Source organism: Cotesia typhae, unplaced genomic scaffold (genome assembly GCF_013202065.1).
Source record: "Cotesia typhae breed Kobodo isofemale line unplaced genomic scaffold, CoteBio_Ctyphae contig_4, whole genome shotgun sequence".
NCBI classification, from domain to species: domain Eukaryota; kingdom Metazoa; phylum Arthropoda; class Insecta; order Hymenoptera; family Braconidae; genus Cotesia; species Cotesia typhae.
In genome coordinates this window covers 4,396,378-4,413,709 of record NW_027423748.1, presented here as the reverse complement: position 1 = coordinate 4,413,709, position 17,332 = coordinate 4,396,378, and the positions used below count along the sequence as shown (strand labels likewise).

General features: G+C 26.6%; 3 protein-coding genes across 10 annotated transcripts; 1 reads left to right on the top strand and 2 right to left on the bottom strand.

Annotated features, from left to right (window-relative positions):
* Nucleotides 1-645: 645 nt before the first annotated feature.
* Nucleotides 646-7,244, bottom strand: LOC141527075 (uncharacterized). 6 transcript variants are annotated; one of them, XM_074242343.1, is made up of 7 exons: nt 7,112-7,244; nt 6,777-6,970; nt 5,874-6,043; nt 3,488-3,553; nt 3,330-3,411; nt 2,118-2,229; nt 646-2,032 (listed from the first exon to the last, which is right to left on the bottom strand). In XM_074242343.1, exons 3-7 carry the CDS (start codon nt 5,905-5,907, stop codon nt 1,916-1,918), a joined length of 411 nt encoding a protein of 136 aa, XP_074098444.1. In that variant the 5' UTR covers nt 5,908-6,043; nt 6,777-6,970; nt 7,112-7,244; the 3' UTR covers nt 646-1,915. The 6 variants fall into 6 exon arrangements, with proteins under 6 accessions (XP_074098444.1, XP_074098446.1, XP_074098443.1 ...); XM_074242345.1 differs by having other exon boundaries at nt 6,919-6,970; XM_074242342.1 differs by having other exon boundaries at nt 7,057-7,196.
* On the top strand, nt 6,939-13,090 carry LOC141527615 (uncharacterized). The gene is made up of 6 exons (XM_074243183.1): nt 6,939-6,944; nt 7,046-7,297; nt 10,567-10,703; nt 10,807-11,260; nt 11,636-11,828; nt 11,906-13,090. The coding sequence occupies exons 1-6, from the start codon at nt 6,939-6,941 to the stop codon at nt 12,145-12,147; spliced, it is 1,284 nt and encodes a 427-aa protein (XP_074099284.1). The 3' UTR covers nt 12,148-13,090.
* On the bottom strand, nt 12,680-16,992 carry Pect (phosphoethanolamine cytidylyltransferase). 3 transcript variants are annotated; one of them, XM_074242340.1, is made up of 7 exons: nt 16,770-16,991; nt 16,073-16,210; nt 15,029-15,208; nt 14,519-14,945; nt 14,219-14,439; nt 14,043-14,102; nt 12,680-13,338 (listed from the first exon to the last, which is right to left on the bottom strand). In XM_074242340.1, the coding sequence occupies exons 1-6, from the start codon at nt 16,811-16,813 to the stop codon at nt 14,084-14,086; spliced, it is 1,029 nt and encodes a 342-aa protein (XP_074098441.1). In that variant the 5' UTR covers nt 16,814-16,991; the 3' UTR covers nt 12,680-13,338; nt 14,043-14,083. The 3 variants fall into 3 exon arrangements, with proteins under 3 accessions (XP_074098441.1, XP_074098439.1, XP_074098440.1); XM_074242338.1 differs by lacking the exon at nt 14,043-14,102; XM_074242339.1 differs by lacking the exons at nt 12,680-13,338; nt 14,043-14,102 and adding an exon at nt 13,765-13,890 and having other exon boundaries at nt 16,770-16,992.
* Between the last annotated feature and the right edge of the window lie 340 nt (nt 16,993-17,332).

The following is a 17,332-nucleotide window of genomic DNA, read 5'->3' as shown; positions in this document are numbered from 1 at the left end:
GTATTATTCGGCATTTTAATTTACGTATTTTTGGCAAATGATAATTTTTAAAGTTTCTAAAAAAAGTTAATGATTTTTAAAGAAAGAAAATTTTTGTTATTAAAAGTCAATAACAAAATTTACATTTTATTATGCTTGATTTACATTTTCAAACTTAAAAATTTACTGTTTAAATTTTAATAAATTTGTTATTAATATATAATAATTAAAAATTACAGATGGCATTTTAATTTTTATCATTTTTAATATGATGGGCTTTTTTTTTAAATCTATATTGTAATTATTCCTATTTCCTTTTTTCTGTATATTTTTGTAATGATAGTAGAAGGTATTCAATACAATTATTCAAAAATTCCTAAAATTTTTTTCTTAATAATAGATAATTAGCAACCTTGCAGTCACTATTTAACTGCCGTGACTTGTGAACTATAAATAAATAAAATTTTGCTTTATTAAATAATTACTTTTGTTAAATTGCACAGAACTTTCTTAACTATTGACGTTTTTAAAGATATAAGCTCATCCTGATGTTACACTCATCAAGAGCTTTCATTTGAGTACCCACATGCATTTTGATATATTTTTCATATATACATATGTATAATATATATAAATATATGAAAAAATGATGTGGCTAATCAAATGAAAGGTTTTGATGAGTGTAGTATCGAGATGAGCTTATATCTTAAAAAATGTCAATAGTTCACAAGATACAAGGTCATTTCTTAATTATGTATCTACACGGAGAAAATTAAATGATAAGGATTATCATACTAAATTTGTGGCTCCAATCATTTAGGATGATTAAAACATTTTTCAATGCAAATATGGTTAGTGTTATTTTTTTGTGATAGCAGTTACCATTTTTTTTAGTAACAGTTACAATGAGGATGATAACAGTCACTATTAGGATGGTTATATGTACTATCAGGATGATAATATTTACTATCAACGATAGTAATTAATATTATTGAATTCTATAAAAAAATTGATCAAAAATTCAATAATTTTCATTGTAAAATTTTTTACCATATCTAGATAGTAACTGCTATTATTTAATTTTTTTCGTGTACGATATACAGTTAAGAATAAATATATTGATGACGATCTTCCAATGTTAAGTCTGATTAGACAGGCTGTAAAGCCATTTGTCATAATGCCGTTTTTTTTTTTAATTAGCTAATAAAATATGTTACATCTCTAGTTTTCAATAATGAGGTAAAAATTACAATCTCCATAATATATCTGGCTGTTTACTAAATGAGCACATAAGCGCGCAGAAATGCAACATTGTAGCCGTTCAAGAGTTGTCTTGCGAAGGATAGAAAATAATCAGACGAAGCTCAACGGCCTTCAAACCGTAAACAAGTAAGGAAGTTCTCCTTTTGTTTATAGTATTGTAATATATTAACGATTCGCGCTCATCATTGATGAGAATGTAAATATCTGAGCTGTTCATTCCTCACACTCAAAAAAAGTAGATTATTCTTAACATAATAGTACAAACGTATTTTATTTTATAAATATTTATAATTTATAAAGAAATAACAGTGCAAATTTTTAATTATAATTATAAATAATTTTATCTAATGATTTTTTTTCATAGCTTAAGTTATTTTTTAATAATTACCAACAGTGAAAAATTGATGTGGTTATTAAGAGCGTAAATCGATAACAAAAAAAAATTAAATCAACATGACTTAAATGTTAGTACATAAATATGAAATGTCATATTAATGATAATGTAAAATATGGTTTGTTTACTATCATAAATGAAAACGGTTTGGTTCCACTTCTTATGCGATTGAGGTCATATTTTGTATAGTGGATCATCGAGATAAAAGGTTAATACTTCAAAAATCCTGTTGGTATAAATCGTCCGTGATAAATGAGTTAATCTGCACTTGGAAGCGGATTATTTATGAATCATCAACTGTCTACTTATACTGCCGTACGAATAATGAATCCTGCCGGTTTTAGTTGCAGGTAGATTAATACGCTCATAAGCTCGTTGCAAAAATAATTTCGTGCTCTATATTTAAGAATAAAACAACTGTATTAATAATAATTACATTCTTATTATTATTAAAATTTTATTTTTATTTTTTAAGTATTACTTGATTGGTTAATATTAATATTAGGGTGTTCCAAAATGTAACTTCGATGATGGACCTCTCAAAATTGGAATTTTGGGTTCCGCTTTTAATAGGAGTTGTGTTTGGGCATTTCCTGACATATTTTGAGCGTAAAGCATAAACCACCATAAATCCGCCGTAAAAACAAGCAAAATGAAAAAAAAATTAAGAGATGTTAATTTTTCATTTAGATATGGCCAAAAATACGTTTAACCCCACTTGCAAATAATTAATTCTCAATACTGTATCATTTTATCATCCTTATTATCATTAGAATGTTGTTACTAAAATTTCTTATGGAAAATCAAAAATTTCAAATAGATTGAATTTTTATCGAATTTATTTAAATTATTATCATAGCTATGTGGCATTAAAATAAAAATAAATAATATTTATATTTATTTTTATTCCATGGTACAATTATTTGATTTTACTATTTAAAGCGATTTTCGTTTTTATTTTAATTTTACTATAATTCTTATAATAAAGATTAATTAATTTAATGATTGATTAAAATTGTAACATTGAAATATTGTATCAATACATTTTCATTATTTGTTTTTTAATTATAAAATAAATTATTCTTACAATGAAATAGTCAAATAAAAAATTTATTTGTATGATCAAATTAATTATAAATAAATATCTTTGTTTTTTTAATTTTTTAAAAATAATAATTTTTTAAAATTAAAAAAATTCTTTTTTTATTTAAAATTTTTTTTTTAATTTAAAAAAATTTTCTAAAAATAATAATACGATTTTTACGGTTTAAAATAATGATAATAATAATAATAAGGTTAGTAAAAGCCTTAAAATAACTTATCACTAATTTTCAAATTACCACCTTTGCACAATATAATATAATTAAATTTAATATATAATTATGGTAACAATATACGACGTGACAGATCTCGTCTCATGTTCGTTTACAGTAGAAAAATCACATTGTAAATTTAAATGAAATAAAAAGTATCAAGTGTCTGGAAAGCTAGTGCTTAATATCACAGAGTGATTATAGAAATAAAATATAATAATTTAGATACAAAGTACAGTTAAATTGCAGGGATAAATAATAGACTAAAGAGAAAAAAATATTAAATAAATTGATAGATACTTTAAGAATATTATAATTTGCAATGATATATTATAACATCAATAAAATAAACTGTAGAATCATAATGATGAGAAAAACACCTAATAGTGAAGAAGATGCGATTAACATCCGCTATGGCCCGTGACATACGCGGATATAGACGTTGATCAGCACGCGCCAACTCTAACGGGTAATTATATCGTCAATCTTATCTCTCACTCGTACTCTAATAGCTTGAAAAAGTCACTAGGGAGAATACCTTGAATGCACCTCCAAGTCACCCGACTGTGAATGCGTAAATTCCAATCTACTGCAATATTATTATCTATGAATATAAAATACATATAATAAATATTTAATTTAATTACACTTATAGAAACATAAAATAATAAAAAGGTGAACACCGAAACGCTCCCTTGATTTCTTACATTAAAACGTATAGAAAAATAACAGTAAATCGTTACTAGTCAAAATCACATTCCATGACCAGGTGGTGACGCGTCGATAGTCAAATTATAATTTTATTCTTAAACTTTTACGGAAAAAGAAATAAATTGAATAACAAAACTGTTAAATTAAATAACAAGTCATTGTTTTAGGTTCAATAATCATTAAAATACCTATAATTTCGAAAATTATACATTTATAAATATCAAAACAGAAGCATCATGCTAAGTTTTCATTAACTTGACCTACATTTTAATTTTTATCAAAAATAAATAGTGCCATAAAAAAAAAAGGCCATTCGGCAGCCGAAATGGAAGTAGATTTCATAATTTATTACTAAATGCCTAGTAATTTTAATTTGCTGTCATTTCTGACACAATTGATTAAGGAAGATGCAATTTACGAAAAAAACGAAGTTATCACATTCAAAAGTTATTGCAAGAAAAACCAAAAAAAGTTGAATTTTTTCGCGATTTTTGAAATGTTTAATCTGCTCTTATTCGTGATTTACTTGATTGAGGGAAATAAATTAGCATGGAAATTGAAGGTTATTAAATAAGCTTCAAGATGCAATTTACAAAAATATGAAAAGTTATTGTAAGGAAAACCAAAAAAAAAAGTTGAATTTTTCCAAATTTTTTGAAATTTTGAACCAGCTCGTATTTCTAAAATAACCGACCGATTCAGCTCATCCTTGAACTTAACCTCGGTAATTATCCGTAGAATATGGACGCTAAGTTTAATGAAGATCCGTTAAAAATTGAGAGAGTTAGAGAAGAGACAAGGCCAGTTATATCGTATATGTATAAACTTTTGAACCATATACATTTTCTGACTCAGATTGACGAGCTGAGTAAGAATATACAAAAATTTTTTGAAAATTCTGACATGAGAACCAATGCAATAGTTAGATTTCTATGAAATCTACTGAAAATTGTGTTACAATTTATTAAAAACCTAAAAGCTTTACAGAGAATTAGGGATAAAATAGCCCGCTTATAATGTTAAAGAAGAAATAGAAACAATTTTTTTTTCTTCTCAAAAAAAAAACTTTTTTTTTTTTTACATAACATTGCATTTTTTTTTTTTTTAAAGATGCAACTCTCACAAGTGATAAAAAATAATTACTGTATGCCCTGATCTCTCCTACTCGAAATAATTTTCCAGCTGCTGAGAGTAAAAAATGATTTTCTACTTTTCATAAAATTTATTGAAGATATTAAAATCGACAACATTAAAGTTAGTAACAAATTGTATTTAATAATTTGATGCAGAGTCTTTGAAACATTGCGAGTAGTAATATAACGGAATAATCTTCGACTAATGGAAAATGTCGTTGAAATGCGTGAAATGATTTAAAACATTCTTTGCCGAGTATGTAAGTGACAATTGTCTTTGAAAATAATAAAAAAAAAAAAAAGCATTTTATATTCTAACTTTTTTTAAAAATGTTAATGAAAAATCAGGATTTTAAAATCAGTATTTGGAATAATTATTTTAAAGTAAATGTGCGAGGAGTGACTATTTATAAGTGAGTTAATGGTAAAGTACCGGTTTTAAATAAAATTTATCGGTGCTAATTTAGCGATGCGGAAAAACCTGTTTTTTTTTTTTTTTTTTTTTTTTTTTAATCCCAAAAATCAGTTATATGCGAAAGAATATAACGACATTGACCTACAATTGTAACTTGGTGATGTCAGTAACCACTTAACTCATTCGCCTCTTATACATATCTTAAATCGCGTAGCGTTTCGCGAGTCGGTGATTCTTCCGCCCCTCAGACCGGAATACCGCGGAGTTTTTTTTAGTACTTTACCCGCAATACTCAAATACTTCAAAATTAAATATACTAGATTTACACTCATTAATAAATATCAAAATGAAATTACATATTGCATACTTACAGAGCTACTTATGTTAATTAAAATTTATTTATCAGTTACAGCAAAATTATAACTCTACTCGGTCACTAATGTCTTACTTAGAATTTGGTTATTGGATCGTCATATAAAATTAGTAAAATTATGCTACAAAATTAACGGTAACATTAAAAGAAAAAAACGACCAGCTGAAACATAGAATTAGTATAAGTCTAAAGTCGTCATGGGTCTTGTTCGAAGCGATACTATTATGTATACTATATCTTCTTCTGTGTGTGAACACTGAAGAAGTAAGAGAAGAAGAGGACTTATGCTTACGAGCAGAATGGTTGTTAGCTGAGGCACCGGGCATGCATTAACAGTACTCTACGGTTGGGCTGGTGGCTGGTGATTCCTTGTTTCTTTACTTCCCTTCTTCACTACTTATTCCAACTGTCCGCGGGGGGCTTAACAAGTGTCTTCACCATAACGTTCAGTCCATCGGGAACCTTCATCAAAATTACATCATTTTCAACTAGTTGTTACTCTGTCAATTTATTTATCATTTTATGTTTCAATTTAACATTATCGTTCGTTAGTTTGTATTTAAATTTTTCAATAAAAGTTTTTTGTATTTTTAAGTGAATATTCATCTTCAATGATGTGGAGAATTCTCGTTTTTGGATTTTTAGCGGTTTGTGATTTTTTTCAATGTTATTTTATAATAGTGTATTAAAAATATAACTTTATATTTAACAAATAATGCATTTAATAGTAATTAGTTGACATGAAAATAAAAAATAATTATTTGAAAGTAGGGTCCACAGTATTTCAACTCATAAAAATCATGTTTAATATATTGTTTTAATGATCACATTTTTTTTTTCTTAAAGTTTATCAAAGATAGAATAATAGAAAAAAAATTTATTTTTAAACGTCAACTTTTTAATTAAAAAAAAAAAAAAATTTTTTTTTTCAATTGATAATTTCAAAATTTCTTATAATTGTTTGTTTTGACATGTTGAATACGAAAAAACCAATTAGTAATCGCTAGAGTTATTTAAACACATTGTATCAACAATTTTTGGTCTACAAATAATTTTTGTCAACATTAAAAGCTGTAAGACTAATTGAAATAATTTATTTTCCGATATTTTGTAGCTAAAAATAGAGTAAATCTCACTTCCAAAAAATAATCAGTTAATATTTTTAGTTAAATTTGTTTATTACGATGAAATGTACTTTTATCAATTTAGATACGGTGCGAATGCGTGACTTGGCTTGATGCTTATGCAGTAAAAGATTGAGCGAGTACAGCTATGCGATTATTCCAAGTTAAACGCTTGATAATTATAGATTCTCGAGGCACGTGCTTTACTCACACCTTTTTAGTCACGCGTACAGATGATTGTAATTTATCACAATTACCAGCAAACCTATTGAAAAAAATGCAACATTATTATTTGTAAAATACAATAATAATAATAATATAAATATTAATTGGTTTATAGGTAACACTAGCCCAAGACTATGAAGTGTCGGACATCCAATGTAGTCCACCAACATCTCCAACAGACCTTCTTACTGCTAAAATCAGACGGCCGGTTGGGTTCAAAGGTTCACCGCTCTTTGCTGATGATCGAGCAGCTGACCCGCTGACTGATATTCAATGTCAAATACGGCCTGATCCAGCAGATGCATTAGAAGATAATTATTTTTTGAAAGTAACTGATTTTTCACGGTGTGGAATCCTAAAAAGAAATGTAAGCTGTTATTTAGCAAATTTATGTTCAGTTAGGTGATCGATCGTAGAGTAATTGATATTTTCTGGTACGAGACATCTTGACAATATTTTATAAAAATATCCAGTGAATATTTAGTTAGAACATTTTGTGTTGATTAATAAATAATATGAGCAAAAACTTGGGAATTAAAAATTAATTTGATTTATATTTTAAAAATACATTCAATTTATCATCAATTTTCTGCGGAGTAGAATAAATTGTAAAAATTTTCAGACTTTGCTATTTTTAGTAGATTTCATGGAAATCTAACTATTGCATTGGTCCTCATGACGGAACTTTCCAAAAATTTTGCTCTATTTCGACTCAGCTCGTCGAGCTGATTCAGAAAATATATATAGTTCAAAAATTTATATATGTATGTATATTAGAGTGTGCCAAAATGTAACTTCCGTGAAGAACCTTTTAAAATTGGAATTTTGAGTTCCGCTTTTAACAGGGGATGTGTTTGGGCATTTCCTGAGATATTTTGAGGTGAGACGATAAATTTGATTTTCATAGAATTTTTTAACAGGAGCTTAGTTTGGGCACTTCCGCTGAAAATTCAAAATTTGGTCGAAAGTGTCCAATTGAATCTCCCGTTGAAAATTCTATGAAAATCAAATAAATCCTCTCACCCCGAAATATCTCAGAAAATGCCTAAACACAGCTGCTGTTAAAAGCGAAACTCAAAATTTTAATTTTAAAAGGTTTCTCACGAAAGTTACATTTTGGCACACCCTAGTATATATATATATATATATATATATATATACGATAGAACGCGGCTTGTCCCGATGATAGCATTTAAAATTTCTAACCGATCCTTTCTAAACTTAACATCCTTCATTTATCGATCAATACCAAGGTCAAGTTCGAAGATGAGCTTAATCGGTTAAATAGTTTGGAAACGACAGAATTTTGAAATTTTCAAAAATTCACATTTCTCCACTTTCTAACTTGAATAACTTTTGAATGGGATAACGTATTGAATCTCTGTAAATTTTAACTGGAAGCTATTTAAATAAGCTTCAATTTAAGTACCCTATTATGTGTGTAGTCTTGAAATTAAGTCATATTCCGCTATGCCAATTATGAAATTTCCTGTTACAGTGGTTTTATTCTTAGAAGATTTTAGAGTTTTTTTTTGTAAACAATCCTAATACTTTTTTTTTTATTCATTCTGAAATCTACTTCCATTTCAGCTGCCGAATGGTCTTTTATTTATTTTTATCAATTTTTTTACATAAAAAATTTTTTCGATAAATTATGATTACTCGCAAAAATAATTGAAAATATTTATCAATTTTTCTTCCGTACGACATTCTTAACATGATATTTTAATAGAATACTTTTGTGGTAAGCGGTGGTTACATGACATGAAATTTCAAATGTCCTATCAGGGGTCATCCATAAATTACGTCATACCTTGAAGGGGAGGGAGGATATAACTGAAATGTGACATTGTGTGACAAAGGGCAGGGGGGTTCAAAAGCTTTGTGACGTCACATGTTAAAACTTAAAATATTCAAACGCGAAACTTCTATGGGAATAAAAAACTTCTAATCTTTACAAACTTAATCGATATTTATCAGTACTTTTGGACTCTCGTTATGAGATTATCTCTCACGCAACAATATCTAACTTCTACGCAGAAAAAAAAGTTCACTTGAGCTAAGAAATATTTTTCTTCCCAATTATTTTCTTAAGCAAAATAAAATTTTTTTTTTACACAAGAAATTTCACTTATTCCTACAAAATTAATTCTTTTGCTTCAAGAAATACGTATCTTGATCCAAGAAAATTTATTTAAGTCAAGAAAATCTTCTTGTTTTGAGAAAATTTTCCTGTTGCTTCAAAAAATTAAAATCTTGATAGAAGTAAATTTTCATTAATATTTTCATTGATTAACATGTCAAATGGGAAGATCAAATAATATTGAATAATTATTTTTCATTCAATATGTATAATTACACACTAAAATAATATAAAATAAGTATTAAATATTCAAGAGAAAAATTTTCTCAAGGTGATAAAATTTTTTTCTCAACTGAAATAGTTGTAAAAATTTATTGTATCAAATATTTATGATAATTTGAATTAAGAAAAAATTACTTTCATCAAGAATAGAATTTCAAGAAAAATTTTTACTTCGGCCAACACAAATTTGGTCTTCCTCAGGCACCCGAAAATTATCTTAAGCCAAGAATTTTGTTTTCCAGTCAAGAAATTTTTCTTTCTGTGTAAAGCAAAATTGTAATGCAAGTGAGATACTAAAATTCTCAAGAGTTCTGAGTAGTAAGGGCCTGAGTAGCTTTAAATCGTCAGCACGTGTAAGTGCTCGCACCTGATTTACCATTAACAACTAATAACTATAATATGAAGAAGTGGGTCCAAAGTCCATGGACACATGATAATTAAGTTTAGAATCTTTAATTAACATAATTAATCGTTCATTGTTCTTAGCTAGTCGTGTGTTTTCGCTGTTATCTAAGATATTTGAGTTCATGTTGATTTTATGAAAGATTATTTAATAAATATAACAAAAATGAAAATAACTGTTTCTTTTTGATTATTTTTAAATACATGCATAAGATTGAAAAATTTGTTACTTCACATCAAGGGGAAAGGGTTAAAAAGTCCTGAAATTTATGTGACATAATTTAAGGATCGCCCTTATATGAAATTGAATATAGCACCCATCTGACAACTTATAAATCTTTGTCAGTATTTAATTACTAAAAATAGTAAAGTCATTGAAAGTTTTCATTGTTCAGGATCATTCAGTATTTTTAATTTTTAAATAGAGATATTTTTAAAAAAATTATGATTTTTTAAAAAGATGCAAAAAATAAAATTTGGAAAAAATATTTCAGCGTTTCAGATAAACATCCGTAAAAATTTTTAATTCTAAACAATAGTTTTTATATTATATGAATTAATTCAACAAGTGATAATTATATCCAACAAACTTGTTTGAAAAAATCATAATTTTTTCATAGTTTTGTTAAAAAATTATTATTTAAACTACTAATTATATATTTTCATCAAAAGCACCACGTTCTAAAGTGCAAAACTAATTTTCCAAGTGCTCTTGTTTCCGTGAAGTCTTTTTAATTGTACAAATTAAAATAATGTATAATTATGATAATTATAGTTACGTAATTATTTAAAAAATTAAATTTTTTTAAATGTAAAAAAATATTACACAACCATTTTATTTTTTCACACTTAAAAATTTTATTTTAAAGGGTTTCATTCACCTGAGAATATGGTTTCCGGCTTTTCCTGGAGTTGTCATGCTGGCAGATCAAGAGTTGATTCTAATGTGCAGACCACCTGAACCAACACTTTTGAGGCACAAAGCTGCCGGTTTTGCTGGAACATTGTAAGTTTGTTCAATAAATAAATTAAAATCTGAATATTTATTCAATTAAATTATCTTGAAATAATAAAAAATAAATTTATTGAAGAAATAATTATACTTACAGTCCTCATGGTGCGCGTGTATCAGGTATTGTTGAAGAAACACCAGGACGATTAGAGTACGAAGTAGCTCTTTATCGTGAAGCAATTGGAAACTCTTCAGAAAGTTCAATAGGCGCAGAAACGGTAGATCAAGCTGTTCCAATCGGCACGAAACTCCAATTACGTGCTCGTATAAGTGCTGAAAGTGCTTGGGGATACATTAAATTAATAGAAGTGACAGTAAGCCCTGATCCAGATAACCCACATGCACAAGGAAGTGTTGTTCTTGTTAAAGACGGTTGCAGAAATCGTGATTTTGCATCAATAATCCCTCATCAGCCGTCAAGGTATCGCGACAGAAAAAATGAAGTGTTCCTTGACTTTGAGGCTTTTCTCTTGAGCTCTATGCGCGAAAGGTCAACTTTATGGATTCACTCTCAGATAAAAGCCTGTATGGAGCCTCATGATTGTCAACCAGTCAGTATTTATTATTTTATTGAGTCTACTTTGAGAGAAAAAATTTTTTTCGAAAAAATAAACATAGCTGTGACAGGAAATTAATTTGTTGAAAATTTTTAAACAATTTTATTTCTTAGCTGAAGAAATAAAAAATTTTCTCACAGTAACTTTCTTGTTGAAAAAAATTTCATTTGATTTGAAAAAGAATTTTAAATAGACAACTTGGAAATTTTCATACAAAATAGCTTTTTTTCAAAGCAAAAAAAATTTTTTTTTAATTAATTTCTTCTCACGACTATATTTATTTTTTTCAAAAAAAATTTTTTCTCTCAGTGTATGATAAAATTAACTTTAAAAATTACAGTTAATTGATGAAATAATAATAATTTATAGGATTTTTGTTTGGATCTATTTGAACCGTCTGGTCACGGGAAACGAAAACGTAGAGCAGATGGATTTGTTGAAGAAATGTCCGGAAATGGAAGTAATGAACCGAAAGTAGAACGGTTAATTCAAAATTATAATGACTCAACACAATTTACTAAAATTAAAGAAAACATTGAGTATACTGTTATGATGCCTAGTGGTAATTACTAATCAATTTATTTTTTAAGATTAATTTAATTCTAATAATTGATTTTTAAAAAATATTTTTTTTTTTAGATCTTTATGACAAAGCTGCATTGGGCTTAGAAGGAAATTGTGGGAATTTTCTCTACGTAGCTACTGGCCTTGGTGTATTACTTATGTTTTCAGCGTTTATCATGTGTTATCTAATATCACGATTACACAACATAACTACAAGTGTGCCTCAAAATAAATCCATCGATGAACTAATCAGGGAGCGTTCAAGAAAATACTGTGAACCCGCACCAGGTTACACTGGTCGCACGACCATGCAATAAATAACAATTTTTATTAGGATTTTTTTTGTCATTAATAATGTATCATGTGGATCATTAATTATTATTTCACATATCATTAGTCATAATCTATAATCATTTTTTATCAGTAATTTATTTTATTTAAAAAGCATATAGTTATTTTTCATAAGAAATGTGTAAAGCTATAGCGTGACCTGAAAAAACGAAATTGTGACGTTTTTTTTTTTGCTCATTGAATATTACGTATTATTTATAACTGTATTATTTTTAGTGGAAATGGGTGGGGGGAGTTATTAAAAGGACTGACTGGTTTTGGGTAAATTATTACTTTGTATATAACACAAATATATAATTAATTATATTATATTATTTATATATTTAGATAAATAACAATGTGTTTTTAATATCAGTGACAATTTTCATAAATATTTTTTTTCCTTATTAATAATTAATTGATTTAATTTTAAGTTATCATTATAAAGTAATATATACATTGAAAATTGTCAAGGTTATTAAAAAAAATTGATAAATAAATAATTAGTATAATAACATGTAGTTTTTATCTGACTGATATGATATTTATTAAATAAAAATTAAATTTAAACAATATGTATACTGAGTGTTCTTAAAATTATAAAAATAAAACATTAATTAACATTGATTGGCCTTCACATGTTTTTGGTTTATTTTGTTTCTGTCACATTGCATACTATTAGTAAGTGAGTTACTCTGACACGTACGGCGCACAAACTATATTGTGATAATTTCATTTTAAAAACTGTTTATCTATCAAACAATTTAACTTAAAATTCATTTAATTATTTAATTATGATTAAAAATAATACATTTTCAATAATCTAAAGTCTTTTCAAGTTTTTAAAGCCTTATCTTAGGCTACTTTAAAAGAGTGAGTTTGGGAAAATCACACACGATGATTTAATATTTTGTTTATTGTTATTTTTTTTTTTTTTTTTTTTAAATAAAAGGCAATAAATAGAAATTTAAACTTTACCCTTTAATTTTTACACTTAATTGAATTGATTGTTTCATTGGAATTAATTTATGATTGAATTAAAGTTTAGTTTAGAAAAAAATATTTTTTTTTTTATTTTATTTTATTCAGATATTTCCTTATTTTGTGATTTAACGAAGGCTTCGTAAGCAGCAATTTCTTTTTTCTCCTTTTTTAAATTTCTATCCTCGAATTCCAATCTGTAATTTAAACTAGAGGTTTAACATCACTATTGACTACATTAAAATAATAAAATAATTAATAAATAAGACTAATTTTTTATGTATGTATGTTTTTTTTTTTTTTTTTTTTTTTTTTTTTTTTTTTAAAGGTAATGAAACTAATAACTAAACAAATAATTTTCTCACTTATCAGTTTTGAGGTAAAATATAGTTAAAGTATTCATTGTCAATGCCATCAAGTTTGTTGTAACATAAAAACTATCGTTTATAATTGTCATTTTAAAAATAATGTAATTATATTTTCGATAGCGATTTACGATTAATATTTGAATAGTTATTAGTAAAATTTTTTTACCTCATCGAAAAAAAAAATGTAGTGTATGTAAATATAGTCACGACATAAGAAAAATAATAATAAAAATAAAATATTCAATAAACAAAAAATTATAGATAGCTATTAATAACAATAAAGGATATTTTATTAGAAATTGAGCAATAACGGATTACAAAACATAAAAATGTAATTATCTTTTGTTCAAGCACGTTATAATTGAATAAAGCTCCTCTGACCTAAGAGTACGTAAAGGAAAAAAAAATAGATGCATACAAATTGCTTGGATAAAACAAATTTTGATTTAAATCTACTGCTGAATCACGGAAGTAAACGTAAATGAATAAATAAATAAGTGATTGAATAAAATATATTTAATAATATATAATACCTTAAAATAAATCAAGAATCTATACTTCCGTAGTATCAGCGTCAATCAGAGATGCAAGAGCTAAATGATACAATTTTTTTTAAATTAAAAACAAATTCATACGTAATCAATTAATCTTTCTTGCATCTCTTATATATATGATGATAAATACATAAATTTAATTTAAAAAATCCTACCTGTGTAAAATAATTCTTTCAATGATTTTTTCTGTTGTCATATCATTTTTACTATTCAGTAATTTAAATTTATTTTGCCTTTTGGGTTCAATATAAGGATCAGTGCCACCTTCACATGGCATAATTGGTGTTTGACCATGGCATACAATGGATACATTAAAGTGCTCCATCAAATCTTTCGTCACTTCATAGGGCGCACCAATAACAACTTCATTGACATACTGAAAGATAAACAAAAAACGTTATCGTTACGTAAATAGCTATAGTTATATAGAATGTGGTGGTTGAATAATTTTTTACCTTGCATGCTAATACACTGAGAACTCGTTCATGAAGATTCATGATAGGGTGATTACCGCATTTATAACGATTAACAGCGGGATCAGTGTGTAAACCAACAATTAAATAATCTCCTTCTCGTTTAGCTACCTCCAGAAAATCTAAATGCCCAACGTGGAACAGATCAAATGCCCCAGCGACATAAACTATTTTATCACCAGGTTGCGGACTTTTTCCATCGCTGAATTGAATTATTTTTTGAGTTGTAGGTAAAAATTGAGAGCACCCTGTCCAAGGACTACGAGCAGATTTATCTTGACCCATACTTTCACTTGGTTCTCTATCTACGCTGTACTCACTGTCACCTTGTTTGAAATGTTGTCGAGTCATTAACAGCATCCGTCCTACTAAATCTGTCGTAGAAACTCCAGCCGTCCTTTGAACTTCCCTGATAAGCAATAAAAATATATAAATAAAAACTTAATAATTATTTATGAATAAAATAAAAAATATAATAGTAATAATGATTACCTATATCGGCCAGCAGCTTTAACAAGATGATATGTGTCAACTCCGTCAGCTGTCATTGTAATGTCATCGCCATGAACACAGAAATCGCAATTATATTTATCTAATGTTTCGAGTGTTGTGACGTAGGGAGCACCTTCAACAACTTCATCTACCCATTTAATACCTCGCACCATTTTGTACCTGCATTACATAATAATAATAATAACAATAATAATAATAATTAATAAGAACAAAAATAATTATCTTAAAAACATTCAACAATAAAATTTTGTGTCACTTGAAACACTATATTTGCATTTAGCTGAACAATTTTATCGTTGACATTTTTTACACGCATATTGACTTTAAAATTACTCGTGACTTATCAATATTACTATTGCAAAGTGTGTAATCAGAAACATAGGAAATTATTATTAGCCCAGAAAACACAAAAACTAGTACTTAGTAATTATTTTGTTTTTTACACTATACAATTTAGCATTAAATTACACCAATTGTCATAAATTAAAAATAAAAAATTGTCAAGCATTTTTTTTCCGGTATTATTATCTATGGATAGTTATCTGGCATTCTTGACATAGAGAACATGAATAATTAAATCGGATATAACATTAAATTTTACATCTATTTGTGGTATGTAAGTAAGTATACAATATTGCTATCAAGTTTTGTATCATGAAACCTATCGAATTACAAATTAGTGACTCATTTATCGATTGTTACTACACAATAGTCATAAATGTAATATAAGTTGTTCAAATACTTAATCATTAATAATGCATACGCTTAGTACTATTATTGATTTAAAAATCAACAACAGTTGAAATGGATTATACCCAGTCTCACATTAATAATTAGTTAAATTAGTGCTGTAAAGGTCAAGGATCCAGGACTTCCTGTCAAAGCTTATAATATTCATTTAATAGTATTAAACTTTGACCTATAACATTCTTAATTTTATAATTATCATTACTCATTATGATAATTATTATTAGAGATAGTTTCGATAAATATATTTTAATTATTGATTAAAATATTATATACCTTTCCTCTTGTGTAAAAACCGGCGGTCCTTTGTGTTTTGTTATTTCTTCATCAGTGTGTACTCCGACCACCAAATAATCACCAAGAGCTTTGGCTTGCCTTAAAGAATTGGCATGTCCAAAATGTACCATGTCATAACTGTAAATAAAATTTAATTATTCATTGTTATTTAAATGATAACTCAATAATTGTTATTATAATTAATTAATTATCAAAATAAATTATTTATTTAAATTAAAATAATGAAATGACAAGCAGTAAATTCACTATGACATTAAATTTAGCTGCCTGTTAATTTTCTTTAACAAATAAATTATAGTAAAAAATAATTATTATAAAAATGGACTTGTAGGAATTTTAATAAATTAAAAATGCAATTTTTTTTAAATAATTTTTTAGAACAAATTTTTTTGTTTAAGAAAATTAAAAAATTGTCAAGTGACAGCTAACTTTAAGGTCATAAATTCACTTTAAAATAATATGATATTCGAAAGACAACTCGATTTTCAGGTAAAAAAAAATTCTGAAAGATCTACACCGCGTGGATTTAAGGGTCTTATATCCATGCAGCGCAAAATAAATTTATTATAATTTTCTCTAATAAAAGTACGAAATGTTTTTTTATTATAAAAATAATCTATTTTTTATTAAAATGAATATTACTTTGAGGAAATACTATTGATATGATAATGCTTACCATCCATCACACCACACACGAACTTCTTTGCGCTTTTCACTCATTTTGTATAAAAATATGTATATTATTAAATAAAATTAATTATTCATAAGTATACAGAGTTGATGTTTTAAAATAATAAAACTATGAATAAATTTAAAATCAATTAAACAGAATATAAATCAAGTATAGAATTAACTAGTTACCGCGAAATGAAAACACACCGAGGATTAGAGACGAACTGAAATGAATACGAGTGCTGCCACTTAGTCGGTGTACTGCGCATTAACATCATCTATTTCTACGCATATGACGTCGTTAAACAGCAATTTTACATATTTTAAAAGTGGGAAATCGTGTTAAATCATATCGTTTAACATACGACTAACTAATAAGTTATTGTACTGATAAATAAAATTTTTCCTGAACTTGGTTTTTTTTTTTTTTTTTTTTTTTTTAATCGCTAATAAGCAAAGTGGTTTGGGAATTTTTTTTTCATTCTACTGTACAGCTGTAAATTATATTATATTTAATTTATTTTGAGCCAATAAAATTTTTCATCGACTTGACGCTGTAATTTAAAA